General features: G+C 43.0%; 1 protein-coding gene across 1 annotated transcript in view; it reads left to right on the top strand.

The window, feature by feature from the left end:
* Positions 1-18,638, top strand: part of XRRA1 (X-ray radiation resistance associated 1) — an 80,278-nt gene that overhangs the window by 9,559 nt on the left and 52,081 nt on the right. Inside the window, exons 4-7 of the mRNA XM_055423674.2 lie at positions 7,395-7,579; positions 11,151-11,222; positions 12,494-12,566; positions 15,808-15,905. Of these exons, the coding sequence (XP_055279649.2) occupies positions 7,395-7,579; positions 11,151-11,222; positions 12,494-12,566; positions 15,808-15,905 (428 nt within the window). The remainder of the gene's footprint in view (positions 1-7,394; positions 7,580-11,150; positions 11,223-12,493; positions 12,567-15,807; positions 15,906-18,638) is intronic.

Genomic DNA, 18,638 nt, shown 5'->3' with positions numbered 1-18,638 from the left:
AAATTTCTTTTTAATGGTTAAGGGGTACCCCATTGTATATATGTCCCACAGATTTTATCTGTTCATCTGTAGATGGATGCTTAGGTCGTTTCCATGTCTTGGCTGCTGCAAATAATGCTGCTTTGAATACTGGGGTATGTTTTTGAATGAGTAACTTTGGTTTTTTAAATTTTTAAAAAATTATTTGTTTATTTTTGGCTGGGCTGGGTCTTTGTTGCTGCTAGGACTTTTCTCTGGTTGCAGTGAGTAGCGGCTACTCTTTGTTGCGGTGTGTGAGCTTCTCATTGCAGCAGCTTCTCTGGTTATGGAGCACGAGTTCTAGGCCATGTGGGCTTCAGTGGTTGCAGCACATGGGCTCAGTAGTTGTGGTTCCCAGGCTCTAGAACACAGACTCAATAGTTATGGCGCACGGGCTTAGTTGCTCCTTGGCACATGGGATCCTTCAGACCAGGGATCAAACTGGTGTCTCCTGCACTAGGAGGTAGATTCTTTACCGTTGAGCTACCAAGGACACCCAGTGACTTTGTCTTTTTTGGATATATACCCAGGATAGGAATTTCTGGATCATATGGTCGTGCTGTTTTTAATTTTTTGTGGAATCTCCATGATGTTTTCCACTGTGGCCGCACCAATTTCCATGCCCACTAACAGTGTTCAAAGGTTCTCAGGGAACATTCTAATGTACACCACAGTGTTCTCTTCTGTTCAGTGAATTCTCACTGCTGTTTCTTTGCCTTTCTGGTCTGCCCCATGCCTTGATTTATGCCCTGTTTCAGAGTGTTTTATTTTGACATAGCTTTTTAAAAAATTGTTTATTTTTTAATTGAAGGATAATTGCTTTACAGAATTTTGTTGTTTTCTGTCAAACCTCAACATGAATCAGCCATAGGTATATATATATATTCCCTCCCTTTTGAACCTCCCTCCCATCTCCCTCCCCAGCCCACCCCCCTAGGTTGGTACAGAGCCCCTGTTTGAGTTTCCTGAGACATACAGCAAATTCTCGTTGGCTATCTATTTCACATATGGTAATGTAAGTTTCACTGCGGATGCTGATTGCAGCCATGAAATTAAGAGACGTTTACTCCTTGGAAGGAAAGTTATGACCAACCTAGATAGCATATTAAAAAGCAGAGACATTACTTTGCCAACCAAGGTCCGTCTAGTCAAGGCTATGGTTTTTCCCGTGGTCATGTATGGATGTGAGAGTTGGACTGTGAAGAAAGCTGAGCGCCAAACAATTGATGCTTTTGAACTGTGGTGCTGGAGAAGACTCTTGAGAGTCCCTTGGACTGCAAGGAGATTCAACCAGTCCATTCTAAAGGAGATCAATCCTGGGTGTTCATTGGAAGGGCTGATGCTAAAGCTGAAACTCCGTACTTTGGCCACCTCATGCGACGAGTTGACTCACTGGAAAAGACTCTGATGCTGGGAGGGATTGGGGGCAGGAGAAGGGGATGACAGAGAATGAGATGGCTAGATGGCATCACCGACTCGATGGACATGAGTTTAAGTGAACTCCAGGAGTTGGTGACGGACAGGGAGGCCTGGCGAGCTGTGATTCATGCGGTCGCAAAGAGTCAGACATGACTGAGTGACTGAACTGAACTGAATGTAAGTTTCCATGTGACTCTCTCCGTACATCTCACCCTCTTCTCCCCTCTCCCCATGTCCATGAGTCTATTCTACATTCACATAGTTTTTTACCATTTGCCTGGAATGTTCCAGCCCTCATTCCAGTTGTCCAGACTCCTCCCATCCCAGACAAGCTCAGCTTGTCTTCCACGTCTTCCAATAAGCCGTGTCCAGTTACTCCAGCCCTCAGTGCCCATCCTCTCTTGTGAGCCATCTTCATTTCTGTGTTTCTTGTTTGATGTGTAGTCATATTCTGCCTCAGTTCAGTTCAGTCCAGTTCAGTCGCTCAGTCGTGTCCGACTCTCTGCGACCACATGAATCACACAGCATGCCAGGCCTCCCTGTCCATCACCAACTCCCGGAGTTCACTCAAACTCATGTCCATAGAGTTGGTGATGCCATCCAGCCATCTCATTCTCTGTTGTCTCCTTCTCCTCCCGCTCCCAACCTTTCCTAGCATCAGAGTCTTTTCCAGTGAGTCAACTCGTCGCATGAGGTGGCCCAAGTATTGGAGTTTCAGCTTTAGCATCAGTCCCTCCAATGAACACCCAGGATTGATCTCCTTTAGAATGGACTGGTTGGATCTCCTTGCAGTCCAAGGGACTCTCAAGAGTCTTCTCCAGCACCACAGTTCAAAAGCATCAATTCTTCGGCGATCAGCTTTCTTCACAGTCCAACTCTCACATCCATACATGACCACGGGAAAAACCATAGCCTTGACTAGACGGACCTTGGTTGGCAAAGTAATGTCTCTGCTTTTTAATATACTATCTAGGTTGGTCATAACTTTCCCTCCAAGGAGTAAGCGTCTTTTAATTTCATGGCTGCAATCAGCATCCGCAGTGATTTTGGAGCCCAAAAAAATAAAGTCTGACACTGCCTCCACTGTTTCTCCATCTATTTTCCATGAAGTGATGGGACCAGATGCCATGATCTTTGTTTTCTGAATGTTGATATTCAAGCCAACCTTTTCACTCTCCTCTTTCACTTTCATCAAGACGCTTTTGAGTTCCTCTTCACTTTCTGCCATAAGGGTGGTGTCATCTGCATATCTGAGGTTATTGATATTTCTCCCAGCAATCTTGATTCCAGCTTGTGCTTCTTCCAGCCCAGAGTTCCTCATGATGTACTCTGCATATAAGTTAAATAAGCAGGGTGACAATATACAGCCTTGACGTACTCCTTTTCCTATTTGGAACCAGTCTGTTGTTCCATGTACAGTTCTGACTGTTGCTTCCTGACCTGCATACAGGTTTCTCAAGAGGCAGGTCAGGTGGTCTGGGATTCCCATCTCTTTCAGAATGTTCCACAGTTTATTATGATCCACACAGTCAAAGGCTTTGGCATAGTCAATGAAGCAGAAATAGATGCTCTTCTGGAACTCTCTTGCTTTCTCCATGATCCAGTGGATGTTGGCAATTTGATCTCTGGTGCCTCTGCCTTTTCTAAAACCTGCTTGAACATCTGGGAGTTCACGGTTCACATATTGCTGAAGCCTGGCTTGGAGAATTTTGAGCATGACTTTACTAGCGTGTGAGATGAGTGCAATGGTGCGGTAGTTTGAGCATTCTTTGGCATTGCCTTTCTTTGGGATTGGAATGAAGACTGACCTTTTCCAGTCCTGTGGCCACTGCTGAGTTTTCCAAATTTGCTGGCATATTGAGTGTAGCACTTTCACAGCATCATCTTTCAAGACTTGAAATAGCTCAACTGGAATTCCATCACCTCCACTAGCTTTGTTCGTAGTGATGCTTCCTAAGGCCCACTTGACCTCACATTCCAAGATGTCTGGCTCTAGGTCAGTGATCACGTTATCGTGACTATCTTGGTCGTGAAGATCTTTTTTGTACAGTTCTTCTGTGTATTCTTGCCATCTCTTCTTAATATCTTCTGCTTCTGTTAGGTCCGTACCATTTCTGTCCTTTATCGAGCCCATCTTTGCATGAAATGTTCCCTTGGAATCTATATTCTGCCTAGCCCCTAAATAAAGTGGCTTAAACTTGACTCTGCTAAATAGTTTTTCAAGAATTTATTTAATTAAAGACTCCCCTGGGGCGGGACCCCTCCTAATGCTGAGCAGAGTCCTGCACATGGAACACTGCTGAGAAATGTGGTTTCACTGGATTGGATTTATTGCTTTGAAAGTGCAGAGCAAGGGAAAAGTACCCCTAGCTTACCCTGGATGGAGTGGCTTGCTGGTCACTCTGTACATGGAATAGTGGAAGAACCTTCTCCTTCAGCTTGTCCTCCCCACTTCTCTTGAGTGATTTTACTTTTCAGATAGGACCTTCTTTGGCCACCTAGTTGTTTAAAACCCTCCTGTGGAGCTGTCAGTAAGAACTCATGATTTCATGCCCACACTCCCTCACACACACATAGATGGACAGAGAAATAAATATAACTGTATATATCTTCATGTGTTAGTATACATATGTATATTTCCTGGCACATGGAGGGCAATAATACCTCAGTTGCAAAGAGATGCTTGGCACCTCAGTGTTGGTTTCTAAATACCATTCTCCAATAAAAGAGTCCAGGGCTTCTCAGGCAAAAAGTTGTTTCTAGGGCTGAGTCAGGAAAAAATACACTTTGAGCCAGAAAATAAAGCAGTACTCAGAAAAATGATGGGGGCAATTTGAAAGGACATAGGTGCCAACCTAAGAGAATGCCCAGTGGGCAAAGCTGGAACAGTATGAGCAGCAAAATAAATAAAGGTAAAATTGGGTTGTAACCTGTAGAATAAGTTTTAATATAGTCATGATCTCATACGATATCATTAAACTCTGATTACATAAATAAGTGGGGGAGAAGAGCAGCTCTTCCTTACAATAGAATTCTAGTTAATAAATGTAGAAGGAATGAAGGAAATAGAAAATCACTATCAAAATATCACAATAATAATTTTTACAGGCAAGAAGCTCTACAATGTTCTTTAGAGAAATAGAACCAGTAGAATATGTGTGTGTATGTCTCTGTGTACGTATATCCTGCATGTTTTGTTTTTATATACATATATGTGTGTGTATATGTGGACAAACACACTTAGATAAATTATATATTTCAAGGAATTGGTTTATGAAATGTGGAGGCTGGCAAGTCTGGAATCTATAGGACAGGCACCCTGAAAACTCAGGTTCATGCTCATGCTGCAGTCTTAAGGAAAAATTTCTTCTTCCTTTGGGAAGCCTGTTTTCTTTTAAGGTCTCCTAGGTGAATGGGTAAGGCACATATATTATCCAAGGATTGTTTCAGGTACAACTGGTTGTCAGAAACACCTAGATTAGTATTTGATTGACTAACTGCTTACCATAGGCCAGCCAAGTTGCCACATGAAATTAACCATCATAGATTTCATGGGTTAAAGGATGAAAAACAGGTTATTTGTATAGTCTTGAGCTGTCTTTGTTAATTTCAAAGGGACTTCTTAGTAGAGTAACTCAGCTGACACTACCTTGGCTGAGTGATCAAAATGAACATCACCAGTAACAAGACATAATTGGCATCATGTGTGCTCTGACATGTTGTGCTCAGGAGGGCACAGCACCACTTCTTGCCAAACTGCAAGGCCTTTAGTCTAAATTATGGGGGAAAAAAATCAAACAAACTCAAATTGAGAGACATCTTATAAAGCAAGTGACTATTGATTAGTACTCTTCAGAAGTGTCAGGACCACACAAGAAAAATAAAGACTGCAGAACTGTCACGCATTAGGTGAGACAAAGGTGATGTGACAGCTAAATGAAATGTGAGATCTTGGATAGGACCCTGGAACAGAGAGAGAACATTAATGAGAAAACTGACGAAAGTCAAATAAAGGCTATAGATTAATCACTAATATCATGTCATTGTTAATTTCTTGGCTTCAGCCATTGTATTATGATTATATACGATGTTAACATTAGGGAAACTGGGTGAAGGCTGTACAGGAACTCTGTGTCATTTTTACAGCTTTTCTGGAAGTCTAAAATTATCTCAAAATGAAAATTTACAGGTCGGGGGGAACCTTCCTATGGACAGATACTCTTCCTGCTAATAGCCTACCGCATTAAAACCTAAACTCCTTATTCTGGTCCTCAAGACCTTTCAGATCTGGCTCTGCTGACCTCCTCAGCCTCATCTCTTTTCCTTCATCTCACCACACACTCCAGGCCTTCCTTCCTGGGTGTGTTGGCAGTTTGGGCACCAGCTCAGGCTGGAGCGTTCAAGAGTTTGGACTGCTGGGACAGGACAAAGGTCCGTGTACTAGATGAGGGCAGTCCTGGGAAATGAGTGCCCGGGCTGTCGGGCCCCAGGTGGGAATAGGAAGCAGCTCACATCAGGCGTAAGTAGGGCAGAAGCAGCATCCAAGAGCCAGGATTAGCAGCAGTACTCAGGTGAGCCAAGGCAAGCCCCTGAGGCAGGGGAGTGGGCTATGTGGCAGGGAGACAGTGGTTAGAGGCACCAAGCTGGTCCCCACAGCTCTGTGCTGCTCTCTGCAGTCCCAATCTTTCATGCCTCTGAGGACTTCTTGTGCCCTTTTCTCTGCCCAGGCTACTTGGTTTTTCCCTCTTCACCTGGTCAGCTTGCAACAGACAAGACCCAGCTCATCCCCTAGGCTGGTAACTCCCCACTCTGGGCTTCACAGCACTCTTTCCATTTATTGAGCACCTTTGAATCCTCAGTCATATTCTTCTCCATAGCCCCAACTCCTGCCACAAAGTCAGTGCTCAGAGAAGGTCTGAATGGATGATTGTGGGTGGGGGCTGTGGCTCAGGGTTCATTCAGCCACACTCAGTGCGGTAAGCTCTGTGTAGGCCTTGGGAACATTGAGATGAATGAATCAGAGCCTGTATTCTCATGGAGCTTCCATTCTAGGGGGCAAGATAGGCAATAAACATGTGAACAATGATAGACATTGAACAATGAAGAGTGAACAATGACCAGTATCTGTCCATAGGAAGGTTCCCCCCACCTGTAAATTTTCATTTTGAGATAATTTTAGACTTCCAGAAAAGCTGTAAAAATGAAACAGAGTTCCTGTGCAACTTTCACCCAGTTTCCCTAATGTTAAATGAATAAACTACTGATGAAGGAGAGAACAGATTTTAGAATGTTGTCACGATTTGTATTGGATGGGCTTAGTAGTGAACCTCATATTCTCTTTACTTGTGTACAATTTCTAGTTCTTTCTACAGTGGACCTGTATTATTGAGTCTTTTAAAAATGCCAGCTGTCCTTTGATTTTTTTTTATCCTGAGCTCCTAACATGACCTTTGCCTTGTAACGATAGAATTCAGGGTAAGGTCCAGGAAGACGGAACCCATTGAGTTGGTGTCACACAATGGACTTTACCCGAGATAACAAACGGTGCAGCAACTAGCTGGCCCAGGAAAAAAGGATCAGCTTAACTGAGGATAGTCAAGGAAGGCTTCACAGAGTAGGAAACACTTTATCTGCAATTGTTAAGGAACCATTAAGAGTTCAAAGGCAAAAATGTGGAGGAAAGAACTGGGCAAGTCATTCTACCCTTTTGAGTCTTTCCCTTTTTGTCTGTAAAATGGGGGCAGTAGCATGTTTCATTGGGTTTGCAGGCCAGTTAAATAAGACAGGTTCCCCTGCCCGCCACAACCCCAGCTGTAGCACAGTATCTGGTGCATATTAGGTAATGAGGAGCTAATTTTCATTTTTGCATTAAAGATAAATATTCTGGAAGGGCACTAGTTTTGACTTTGAAGGAGTTTACTCCTGTTCTCATCTTTTCACTGTTCTCATCTTTTCAGCAGGCCGAGGACACTGGCTAGTGGCTCGGAAAGGTAGCCTCAAGAAGAAGCCCAAGAATGTGGCTGAGACAACAGCTGAAGGTCAGGAAGGCCAGAAGGTTTCTTTTGAGGTTGGAGGGAAGAAAGGGTCTCGACAGGAAAACCGAGCGGACACTCCTGGACATGTGCTGGACCAGGCTTTTCTGGTGAGAGTCAATGCATTCTGGAAGGGCTGGCAGCACCAGCTGACAACTGTCTTGGGGAGGGGGTGGCAAGGACTTGCCCTGCTTCCCTCTGGTACAGTTACCTCCCATCCATCCCAAAGTATTCTGATGGGCTTGGCAAATGGAGTGCAGCCAAGGTGCTGAAGGGACCCAGAACTTTCTTTATATGGAAAGTTTTCTTTACATCCACTTTGTGAGATAGGTGTTATCATCCCTGTTATATTGTTGCCATTGTGCAAATGAGAAAACTGAGGCCCCAAGAAGTAATGTGCCTTGGCCAAAGTTCCTCAGCTAGTAATTAGAACTGTAGTTTACCCTGGATTAGAACTACTCAGAATTAAAACTCTGGTCTATTGACTGTAAAGCCTGTGCCTTTACATTTTATCAGGTAAAAAGTCTAAAAAAGTCTTCATTGAGTCAGAGAAACAAAGCAGTAGGTCAGGGTACACAGTAAATTTAAAAATCCTATTCCAGCACTCTGCTGGCTCAGTTGGTAAAGAAGCTGCCTGCAATCAGTAGACCTGGGTTCAATCCCTGGGTCGGGAAGATTCCCTGGAGAAAGAAATGGCAACCCACTCCAGTATTCTTGCCTGGGAAATCCCATGGACAGAGGAGCCTGGCAGGCTACAGTCCATAGGGTCACAAGAGTCGGACGCAACTTAGCAACTAAACCACCGTCACTATTCCAGCACATAGTAGGGTGTAAAGGCTTCTAATCTGCTCTGGGGAGACTCTCTAGGAGCAGGGGAACTAGGGAGCCTCACACACCACCGCCTTTGTCCTTGGGGTTTAGTGTCTGGCTGAAAGCCAAGGATGTCAACTAGATATACCTAGTGTCTGGGTCAGGCTTTACAAAGAGGACTGGGGTGGTAATTTTTCATTTACTCTGTGCAATGCCTCAGTGGCTTTGCACAGAAAGACCTATTTTGTAAACCAGTATTAATATGCAGTCCAATGCTCATAGCTTCCCAAGAAGAACTCCCTGGCAGCTTACTTAGTTCCCAGACTCTGCTTATGGTTCCCAAGAGAAAGGTTCCTGCACAGATCAAATGTTGAAAGAGAGCTTTAAGGAGGCATCTCACCTAAAGGTGGGTAGCATAGGCTTTTTGCAGAATTCTATGGAGTTTCTTTGATTATTAGGTCCACTTCTCATTAAGGATGAACAAGATTGAAGCAGCAGTACTGAGTTCTCTTCTTTTCCCCTTTATTTTCAGCATTTCAGCATATCCACATTGAGATCACTTGTTACCCATGTTGCCACTTTGAAAAACAGAAGCGTCAAGGGTGCTTCTCAGAGCAATGGGAGTACCTACCCCCTATTGGCTATGAATGTTTACTGGCACTTCGTAATGCCCTACTGCACAGTCCCCTTACTCCAAGTCCCCAAAATACCTCTTTTCTAGTGTTTACTAAACTGTCTTAATGGCACTGCTGTCTACCCACTCACCAAGCAGGTAACCTGGGGTTCTCCTCGACACGTGCCTCTCCCTCACCGTCCCCATCCCTGCTATTGCCAAGCCCTGGTATTTCTACTAGTTGTCAAATCTGTATTCTTATCCTCATCTGCACTGCCCCCACCCTAATCTGGGCCACCATCATCTTTTATAGTACTAATTGAGTTCCTATAGTAATCAGTAACTTCCTAACTAGTTTGAACTAACTGGGATGCTTGTATTTCACATAAAAAGAAGCCAGCAGCATGGTTCTTCTAGGGTAGGTTAATTCACTGCCTCCAAGGCCGTGGTTCTTACATCTTTCTGCTCTTACATCCTTGGCACATTAACTTGTCCTCTCAGGCTGACTGCCTTCATAATTCTGAGATGACTGCTGAAACTCTGGTCATCACATTTAAAGCATAACATCCAGAGGTAGAAAAGGGAACGTCACTGTTCTTATATTGATTTTTTAAAGATAAGCAGCTTCCCAGAACTGGCCTCCTACCCCCAGCAGCCTACGTCTCGTTAGCCAAACATATATCACAAGTCCCAGCAGTCACTGGTTAGGGGATCATGACCACCATGCTTGGATTAGACAAAGTCAAGACTTAGCCTGTAGAGCTGGGGTTGAAGGATACATCTAGTTAGAGAAATGTGAATGATATTGGGTTCTTTCACAATGAGAAGTAGAGAATTGGCTCTAGAGAAATGAGCTAACAATGTCTGGTATAGTGGTTTCTCTCCACCCTTTTCTTTCTTCTCATCCTTTATGTGTGTCAGATATCGCAGTTTTTGTAAAATTGCCATCAGCCCTCTGCCAAAAAACCTCTTGACATCTTTCCATTGACTGTGGGCTAAAATCCACAATCCTTTGCAGAGCCACCGTGAATCCACATGATCTAATGAGTGCGTCCATAACCTTACCTACCTGTTTTTCATCCTCTCAGAAACACCTTGCTTTCATTTGCCTTAATAGCATTCACAAACCCTGCCACCCACTTTCATGGGACCAACTCGTACTTAGCACTTAAGATATTGGCTGAAATATTCCTCAAATAGGTACTTCCTCACTTCTACACAGAGATAAGAATCTCCCATTGCTGTCTCCCATAGCTTCTTGAATTTCTCCTTTAAAATACTTGCTGTATTTGTAAATACTTGCTTGCTCATTGGCTTCCATGCGGTTTCAAGCTTTATGAAGGCATGAAATACTTCTGCTTTTTCTTTGTTGTCTTTTAAGTTCCCAGTTCCATGCCTAACCATAAAAGGCACCATAACTAAATAATTAACTGAAAGAAGGACTGAGGTTTGGTTAAACAGAAAGAGCAACTTCAAAGCTGAAATTTTTTTTCTACCTTTTAATCGTGCAGGACAATATATGGTAGTCCTCAGAGTGCAGTGTTTAGTGATTACAGATTTGGATTCAAATCATAGATCCATCACTTACTGGCTGTGGGACCTCAGGGAAGTCATTTTCTCTCTCTTAGCCTTATTTTTCTCATTTATGAAGAGATATATTACCTTATGTCAAAGAATTTAGTTAGGATTAGGAGAAAGTCCTTTTTTTTTTTTTTTTTTTTGGCCACACTGAGTGGCCTATAGGCTCTTTAGTTCCACAGCCAAGGATCAAACCTGCACCCTTTGCATTGGACATACAGAGTCTTAATCACTGGACCAGGAGGGAAGTCCCAGGAGAAAGTTTCTTGATATATTTAGCATGGCACATGGCTCAAAATAGTGCTTAGTATATAGATATTTGGTGAATAAATAAATGGATGAGCAAACACAAAAGTTGTGACAAGTGTTTTGGTAATGCCCCAGAAATAAAGATTTTATTCTAAGAACCAGTTGGAGGAAGTGGAGTTCTGAAGAGACAGAGAAGGAACAGAGAGGAATGCAGCCTCCTAAGAGCCCCATAAAGCCTATGTTTCCATCCCCATCTTACAGATGGTAAACAGATGGGAGAGCCGAGGTGGCAGCTTGATTCTGAGCAGCTCCAAAGCCTGTTCTTCCACTGTGCAAGGCTGCCCTCCTCACCAGGGAGTCGTTTGTTGTCTTGGACAATTATATGAGCTTTGCTGGGGCCTTGAGTGCTGATTCTTTGTACTGTGTTACAGCTGAAGCACCACTGTGTGAAGGATCCATCAGACCTCTGCAACATTAATGTGAGCGGCCTGAAATTCTCCAAGGTACGACTAGCCACCAGAGATGTGATTGTGATGAACTATACCTGAGGTGGCTCCTGTCTGATTGACCATCATAACTTCCAGAGTCTCTGGGAACTGGGAATCTGGGCATAGAAAGGAGGAGAGTCACACAGGGACTCACTGGGTGGAAACAACATTCACAGACACTGTCTTTGGCTATAGATCTGATATTGCCATTATCCCATGTGAGGTGAGTTAAAGGAAATAAATAACCTTATGGAAGTGGTTTGAATGTGCATAGAATTTTATTGGGGTATGATTCATTGTGTACAGGGAGTTCCCATCAGAAGAGCCTACAGGAGAAATTTCTCTCAGGTTTCAGTGCCAGGAATGGTATTGGTTCTTCCAAGATGCTGATAACTGTTTTGGTTTTTTTTTGGCCATGGCATGCTGGATCTTTCCTGAGCAGCTATCGAACCCGTGCCCCCTGCATTGGGAGGGTAGAGTTTTAATCACTCGACCTCCAGGGAAGTCTTGATTTGCTCTTAACTCACAGACTCTGTGACTTATATAATGAGTCATGTTTCTTTCCTTGCACTGGCTAATGGGTAGCTTGGAGCCAGATTTGTGGCCTGCCATCCCCAGTATATATATTATAGCACATATTTTTGATTTGTAGGCCTTCCATGACATATAAAGAGAGATTGCTTGTAGAATGCCACACAGAAATTAAAATGTATCAACGTAAGTAAATCTCAAAAGATCTGTGTATCTCAACACAAGTGAATCTCAAACATGTGGTGTTGAGTGAAGAAGGCAGGTTGCAGAATGGTATCTACAGTATGATGGCACTTAATATAAAATTTTAAAACATGTAAATAATACTATATATGGCTTGTGGATACACATACATGTAATGCAAGTATTAAAGAGATGTGGGATAATCACCAGTTCAGGATAGCTGTTTTTTATGAGAGGGAGGGTAGGGATATGTTGCAGGGATATCAACTCTCTATAGTGTTTTATTTCTTTAAAGAAATTTGAAACAGAGACAGCATACTATTCAGATTTATTAAAGCTGGATAGTGGTTACACGGGCCTTCAGAGTAACATTTACCACACTTTGCTGACTATTTGAATTATTTCATAATAGAAAAATAAAAGAAGCAGAAAAGCCCTTCCTGCCTTCAGCAAGTAAATGCTCTTGTTCTTAACCCTTGAAGTCTTTGCTCCTTCTGACAGCAGCCCTGGAGCTTCAGCAAGGCCTCCAAGCAGGGAACTAATCTTGTGTTCTTTGAAATGCCCTTTCACAGGCTAAGGAAAAGGATTTCAAGCATTTTAATTCAGTGATTTACATCAATGCCTCAGAAAACCTGCTTCCTCTAGGTAAGTTTTCTTCCTGAAAACCACCTTCTGCTTCCTGGCTGCCAGTCTTTCATGTTAGAAGTTGCCTGTCTGTTCACCTGTAACGCCATACGTCTTTTTTTTGGAGCACAATGAGCTGGGTGAGGGAGAACACACAGACCTGGATTCCAGCCCAGAGCCAGCACTACCTACGCAGAACACTTCTCTGTGAGCTGATGCTTCTCTTTCTGTAAATGGAGATAATCCCCTTCCTTTCTTCCTCCCTAAGGCAGGATACTTTGTAGACTCAGATAGGATCAGTACAGTCAGCCTTCCATGTCTATGTTTTCCACATCCACGGATTCAACCAAACAGGGTTATAAAAAATTTAGAAAAAATTCCAGGAAGTTCCAAAAAGTAAAATTTGAGTTTGCCATACACTGGCAACTGTTTACATAGCATTTATATTATATTTACAACCACTTACAGAACATGCTTCCTTGGAGGCTCAGTTGGTAAAGAGTCTGCCTGCAATGCAGGAGACCTGGGTTCAATCCGTGGATTGAGAAGATGCCCTGGAGGAGGGCATGGCAACCCACTCCAGTATTCTTGCCTGGAGAACCCCCATGGACAGAGAAGCCTAGCGGGCTGTGGTCCATATGGAATCACAAAGAGTCAGACATGACTGAGCAACACAGCACAGCACAGAGCATTTACATTACGTTCGATATTAGTAATCTAGAGATGATTTAACGTGTACAAGAGGCTGTGTGCAGGTTACATGCAAATACTACATCATTTTATACAAGGCCCTTGAGCTTCCACAGATTTCAGTGTTGGTGGTGATGCAAGATGGAGGTGGAGGTTGGGGATTGGGGGGGGCATGTAGGGGGGCGGTGGTCCTGGAACCAATCTCCTACCCATACCAAGGGACTGCATGTAAAAAGTTTTTAAGTCCCTGAGAACTCCTATAGGATTGTAAAGCCTTCTTGTTTATTCAGCAAATCCACAGCGACCCCTGCTGGGTGTCAGGACAGTATGACCTTGGCTTTTAGAAATCAGTGTGTCCAGTTTTCTGTTCTTCTGAGCTCAGTTATAGCAGGATACGGTAAGTGCAACGATAGAGGGAATCAGAAAATCAACTGGGCCATCAACTGGGCCTAGAGTGTCAGAAGATACTTGTGAGAAAAGGAGTATGTAAGCTGAGACCTAAAACATGAATAGGAGTGACTCAGAAATTAGAAGGTGAGAAGGCATTTCAGGCCAACAGAACAACAGATGGGGGGCAGCAGTGCCTGATCAGGGGCCCTGAAGAAGCTTTGTATGTGTGCAAGAGATATAGGCAGAGGAGAATGGAGACTAGAAAGGTGGGCAAGGGGCCCCATATTTTCAGGGGCACTGAGTGACATGGACTTAACTCTGCAAGCAAAAGAGAACCTTGGAAGGCTCAGTAGTGGCTGAAATAGACTCAGTAGTGGCTGTGAGGAGCATGGATTGTAATATGGGAGCCAGGAAACCTGGGAGATGATTGCATTTTTCCAGGAGAGGGGAAGTGAGGCCTCAACTGGGGCTGTGGCCATAAGAGTAGAGGGGATTGAGAGAGACAGAGCGAGAGAGGAGGCAGAAATAAACCAGATGTGGTAACTAATGGGCATGTAAAGAAAGTGAAGAACCATGGGGATTTACTGAGACAGACAGCAGTATAGGAAAGGCAGGTTTAGGGAGAATTAGGATGAATTCAGTTTTGAATGCACTGAGTTTGAAAACAAAGGCCAGCAGGCATATGGAAAGATGCTCAACCTCACTAGTAAATAAAATAACATCTGAGAACTATTTTATGCCTATCAAATATTGACAGAAATGAGAAGGATTGATGACTGCCAGCATTGGTGGGGAAATGGGTACTCTCATATTCAAGTGAAATAAATTAGTGCAACATCTTTGGAAGGTAGTTTGACAATGTCTCTTAACATAGTCTAGTAGTTCCACTCCCAAAAAGTTATTCTACAGAAACACTCTTGAACAGGATGTTCACTGGAAATACCCTGAAAGCACATGTTTCTATTTGACTCTCTAGAACATTCCAACTCACAAAACCAACATAGGCCACACTTGACACCAGGTTCACTTAGAAGGCTCTGGGTAATTCCCCACGTATGCCAGCAGCACAGCATCAGCACTTCATGTTCAATGGAATCCTCATGGCAGTTCCTGAGCAGTTCATGTAGCTGTTCAGGTAGCCATCCGTGAGCCACTCTTTGTCCACTCTCAATGGGTTGATGCCAGCACTCTGGCTTAGAAGCCTTATTCACCACAGGAGCAAATAGCTGTTGTTACACTCCATAGACAAGGCCCCCAGAGTTCCTGAAAAGGACATGTCCAATCATAGGAGTGCCCACACACAGAGAAGCCCAAAGTTACCTTCAGATATACGTTCAGATAGGTATAGTTCATTTTTAGTTTCTCCTAGTCCAGATGTTACTTATCAACCTGGGGTCATTTTTACCACAGCAGTTTTGCTTAATAACACAGTGACTGTACCATTTTTTTTTTCAAGTTACCAATGGAAGAGGGCTAGAAAGTTAACTCAAGGTCCAGTTCTCAAGCAGAAGGGGAAGTGTTCTTAACCTTTTATTCAGATAATCTAGCCACTATCCCTAGGGGTATGGTTAAATAAAGTAGGGTATGTCTATACCGTAGAACATAATTCAGACATTGTACAGATCTGTATGTTTTGACTTAGAACATCTTTAAATCATATTGTTGAAGGGGGAAAAAAAGCAAGTCACAGTACAATGTGTGTAGTATGAGTCCCTTTTTGTAGAAAGAAGTGTGTGTGTGTGTGTTTCAGTATACACATAAAAAGTCTAGAGTATTATACGTGAAACTTTGAATAGTTATCTCTAGGTATTGAGATTAAAAGGAACTTTTATTTTTCTATTTTCTGAAAAATCTTTGGTGGAAATGTTTACTTTTATAATCAGAAATAATAAGGATCATTTTTTAAAATGGGCTTTGGAGTTAGATTCAGTTCTTGATCTTTCAATTTAGCAATTCTATTTCTGGCAAATCACTTAGCCTGGTTGAGCCTTGGGTTCTTCAGCAGTGGAATGGAAGTAGTAATCACTTTTTATCAGAGCTGTTAGAGATTAAGAGTCCATGTAAGTAAAGCACTTTACTCAATGCTGGGCCTAACCCAGTGGGAACCCAGTAAATGACCACTATTTTATCTTTCTCTTATGTCTTTTACAAGTTAGTTTCCCTCTTTCTCCTCCCCCCTTAGAGGCATTTCACACGTTTCCAGTCTTAAAGGAACTGGAGCTCGCATTTAACGGCATCAAAACAGTCTACGTGAAATACGGAGACTTTAAGTCCTTGGAAGTAAGTTGGAGGTAGGGAGTTTTTGGTGCCCACCTGTTTCACTGTAAATAATGGGTGTAAGGAGTCTACTGATCATAATTTTTGGGAAGGAGCTCTCTGGGCCTTTATAGCTACCTTGCTTCAGGTGGTCCTCTGGGGAGGTTGGTGGAGTTGGTGGTGATGATAAGGGAGTGGGCTGGTGGAGGTGATGGCAATTGGATGAGAATATATTATACCTATGGCCATGGTGCATGGTCTTGGAAAACAAATGCCAAAGTAGTCTGTGCAGGAGAGTGAGTTTAAATAGAGTATTTTAAGACAGAAAATTTGAGAGGAGATCTGGATTGAGGCACGGAGGTTAAGTGCTAGGCACAGCAGAGTGGCCCAGCTAAATGAGGGGTATTGTGAACTTATTCCTGAGACCCACCCTGGTATGAATGAGCCAGATTGGTTCTAATGAGCTTGGGTAAGGTAATGGGCCATAGGCTCAGGGATGAGTGTGAAATAAAACAGGGCCTCTCTAAGTTCTATAGCAGACTCTTGACATCTGTCTATCCACAGCTGTTTTGTATTTGAAAATATTTTTAAAAATTGCACTCTTCTTGGAAATCTTTCTCCTAGATTTCCCATATTCATGCACCTTCTATACATGTTCTCATACTTCAAGTTAATCACCTGTCAGCATCTATGAAAACTTTAGGGTCATTTTGTTTCACATAAAAGCAAAGCTTTTGTCACCACCCAAGAGTCTGTATGCACAGAGAGAAGAGAACAGCAGAGCTGGATTGGGGTGTGGGGCAGGCATCTGGCCAGGTTCACTTACTAAGGAACGGCTCTTCCTTACACATTGGCCTTCTAGAAAAGCTTCAGAGTCACACCTCAGCAAAATGTCTGCATGTCGTGATCCTTGGGATTTACCTCAAAGAACTGGTAAATTATTTAATGTACAAATATCAAGAGACAGCCATTCTTCATGAAAACCTCATTTAACCAGGTCTGACCAGAGAGAAACCTTCCACAAGAGTGCACTTTTAAGTTACATGCCAAAGTTTTAAGGTATTTTAACCACTTGGGATGGTGATCTTCCTGAAATGGATTATACGTCCTTATATTTTTAAAGCATGCTATACTGAATGTAATGGTACCTTTTCTCCACGGTTTCCAGTCATATTGAGGCTCACAGTGATTTACTATGATTTCTGACAGGAGTGGTTCTCATACTTATCCAGGAAGTGAAGTTCTTGAAAGTCCAATAAAACAAGGAGAGAGAAAGAGAGAAAATTTACAACAACTCATGCAGCTTTGTGCTAGGTTAAAAAACATGTTATACCAGAGTTTATTATAGAGACATTACTTTGCCAACCAAGGTCCATTTAGTCAACGCTATGGTTTTTCCCATGGTCATGTATGGATGTGAGAGTTGGACTGTGAAGAAAGCTGATCGCCGAAGAATTGATGCTTTTGAACTGTGGTGTTGGAGAAGACTCTTGAGAGTCCCTTGGACTGCAAGGAAATCCAACCAGTCCATTCTAAAGGAGATCAGTCCTGGGTGTTCATTGGAAGGACTTATGCTAAAGCTGAAACTCCAATACTTTGGCTACCTCATGCGACGAGTTGACTCACTGGAAAAGACTCTGATGCTGGGAGGGATTGGGGGTGGGAGGAGACGGGGACGACAGAGAATGTGATGGCTGGATGGCATCACCGACTCAATGGACATGAGTTTGAGTGAACTCTGAGAGTTGGTGATGGACAGGGAGGCCTGGCGTGCTGTGATTCATGGGGTCGCAAAGAGTCGGACACGACTGAGCGACTGAACTGAACTGAACTGAAACAGGTTCCAGATGCTCTAGAAATATAGGGAGCCACTTCTTTACCTACAGGCCTGGGAGCTTCTTACAGGTTTCCATTAATTTGTTATTTTGCTTTTAAAAAAGTAGTTATTGAGCTCCTGTATGTTGTATGTTGTTCAGGGACTCCTACATTCCTTACCCCAACCATTTCAAACTCCTACTTCAAGTGCCTGTGGGCCCATAGGGAGGGGACGTGACTACAGGCTCTGACCCTACAGCTGACTTACTGGTTGATCATTAATTGACTTGTTGGAGGCCCTGCCTCATAGTGTGATTGCAACTGATGAGGATTATTTATCCAGCAGACCCAATCCTATCCAAGGGAATTTGTTTACATAAGAGAACAAAGTCAAGATTGAGAATGTAAATGAGAAGAGGAAATCTGGTCAGTCATTTATTCCCCCTCTCTCTATGGTTTTTGAGGGCTCTCTAAGAAAAAGGATAAACCTGTCAGATGTCCTGAATTTACAGCCAATAGCAGTGAATACTTCGATGTGTAATGAAACTTGATTTGACTCAGCAGATTCAACAACCAAGTTAGGAATCTTCTCTCCTTGTTTGCCAGAAAGGCTGTCACCCAGAGTAGAACTCTTCAGGAGTCAGTTTAGAAAAACAGCTTTGTCATGATTTGATTCTCTGTATACAAGTCTGAAAAAGAGTCAGCTGGAGAACTGCCTTAAAAGTCAGGACACCTTGTCTGTAGTCTTGGTCCACCACTGCTTTGCCCTAACCTCCTTGGCCAAATAACTTACCCTCTTGGTGGAACTTATGTCTCCCTCTCTGTAAATTCTGGGCCAGCTGTGAAATTCTTTGCCCAGCAAGTTCTAAGACTGTTCATTTCTTTGAACTGTCCTTACTTCCGTGGAAAGCAGATTTGGACCCAACATTAAATAGCCAAAAC

Source organism: Moschus berezovskii, chromosome 14, assembly GCF_049115385.1.
Source record: "Moschus berezovskii isolate FMDL1 chromosome 14, NW_MosBer_1.0, whole genome shotgun sequence".
In the NCBI taxonomy this organism is placed as follows: Eukaryota; Metazoa; Chordata; class Mammalia; order Artiodactyla; family Moschidae; genus Moschus; species Moschus berezovskii.
This window is presented reverse-complemented; position numbering and strand designations above follow the sequence as displayed.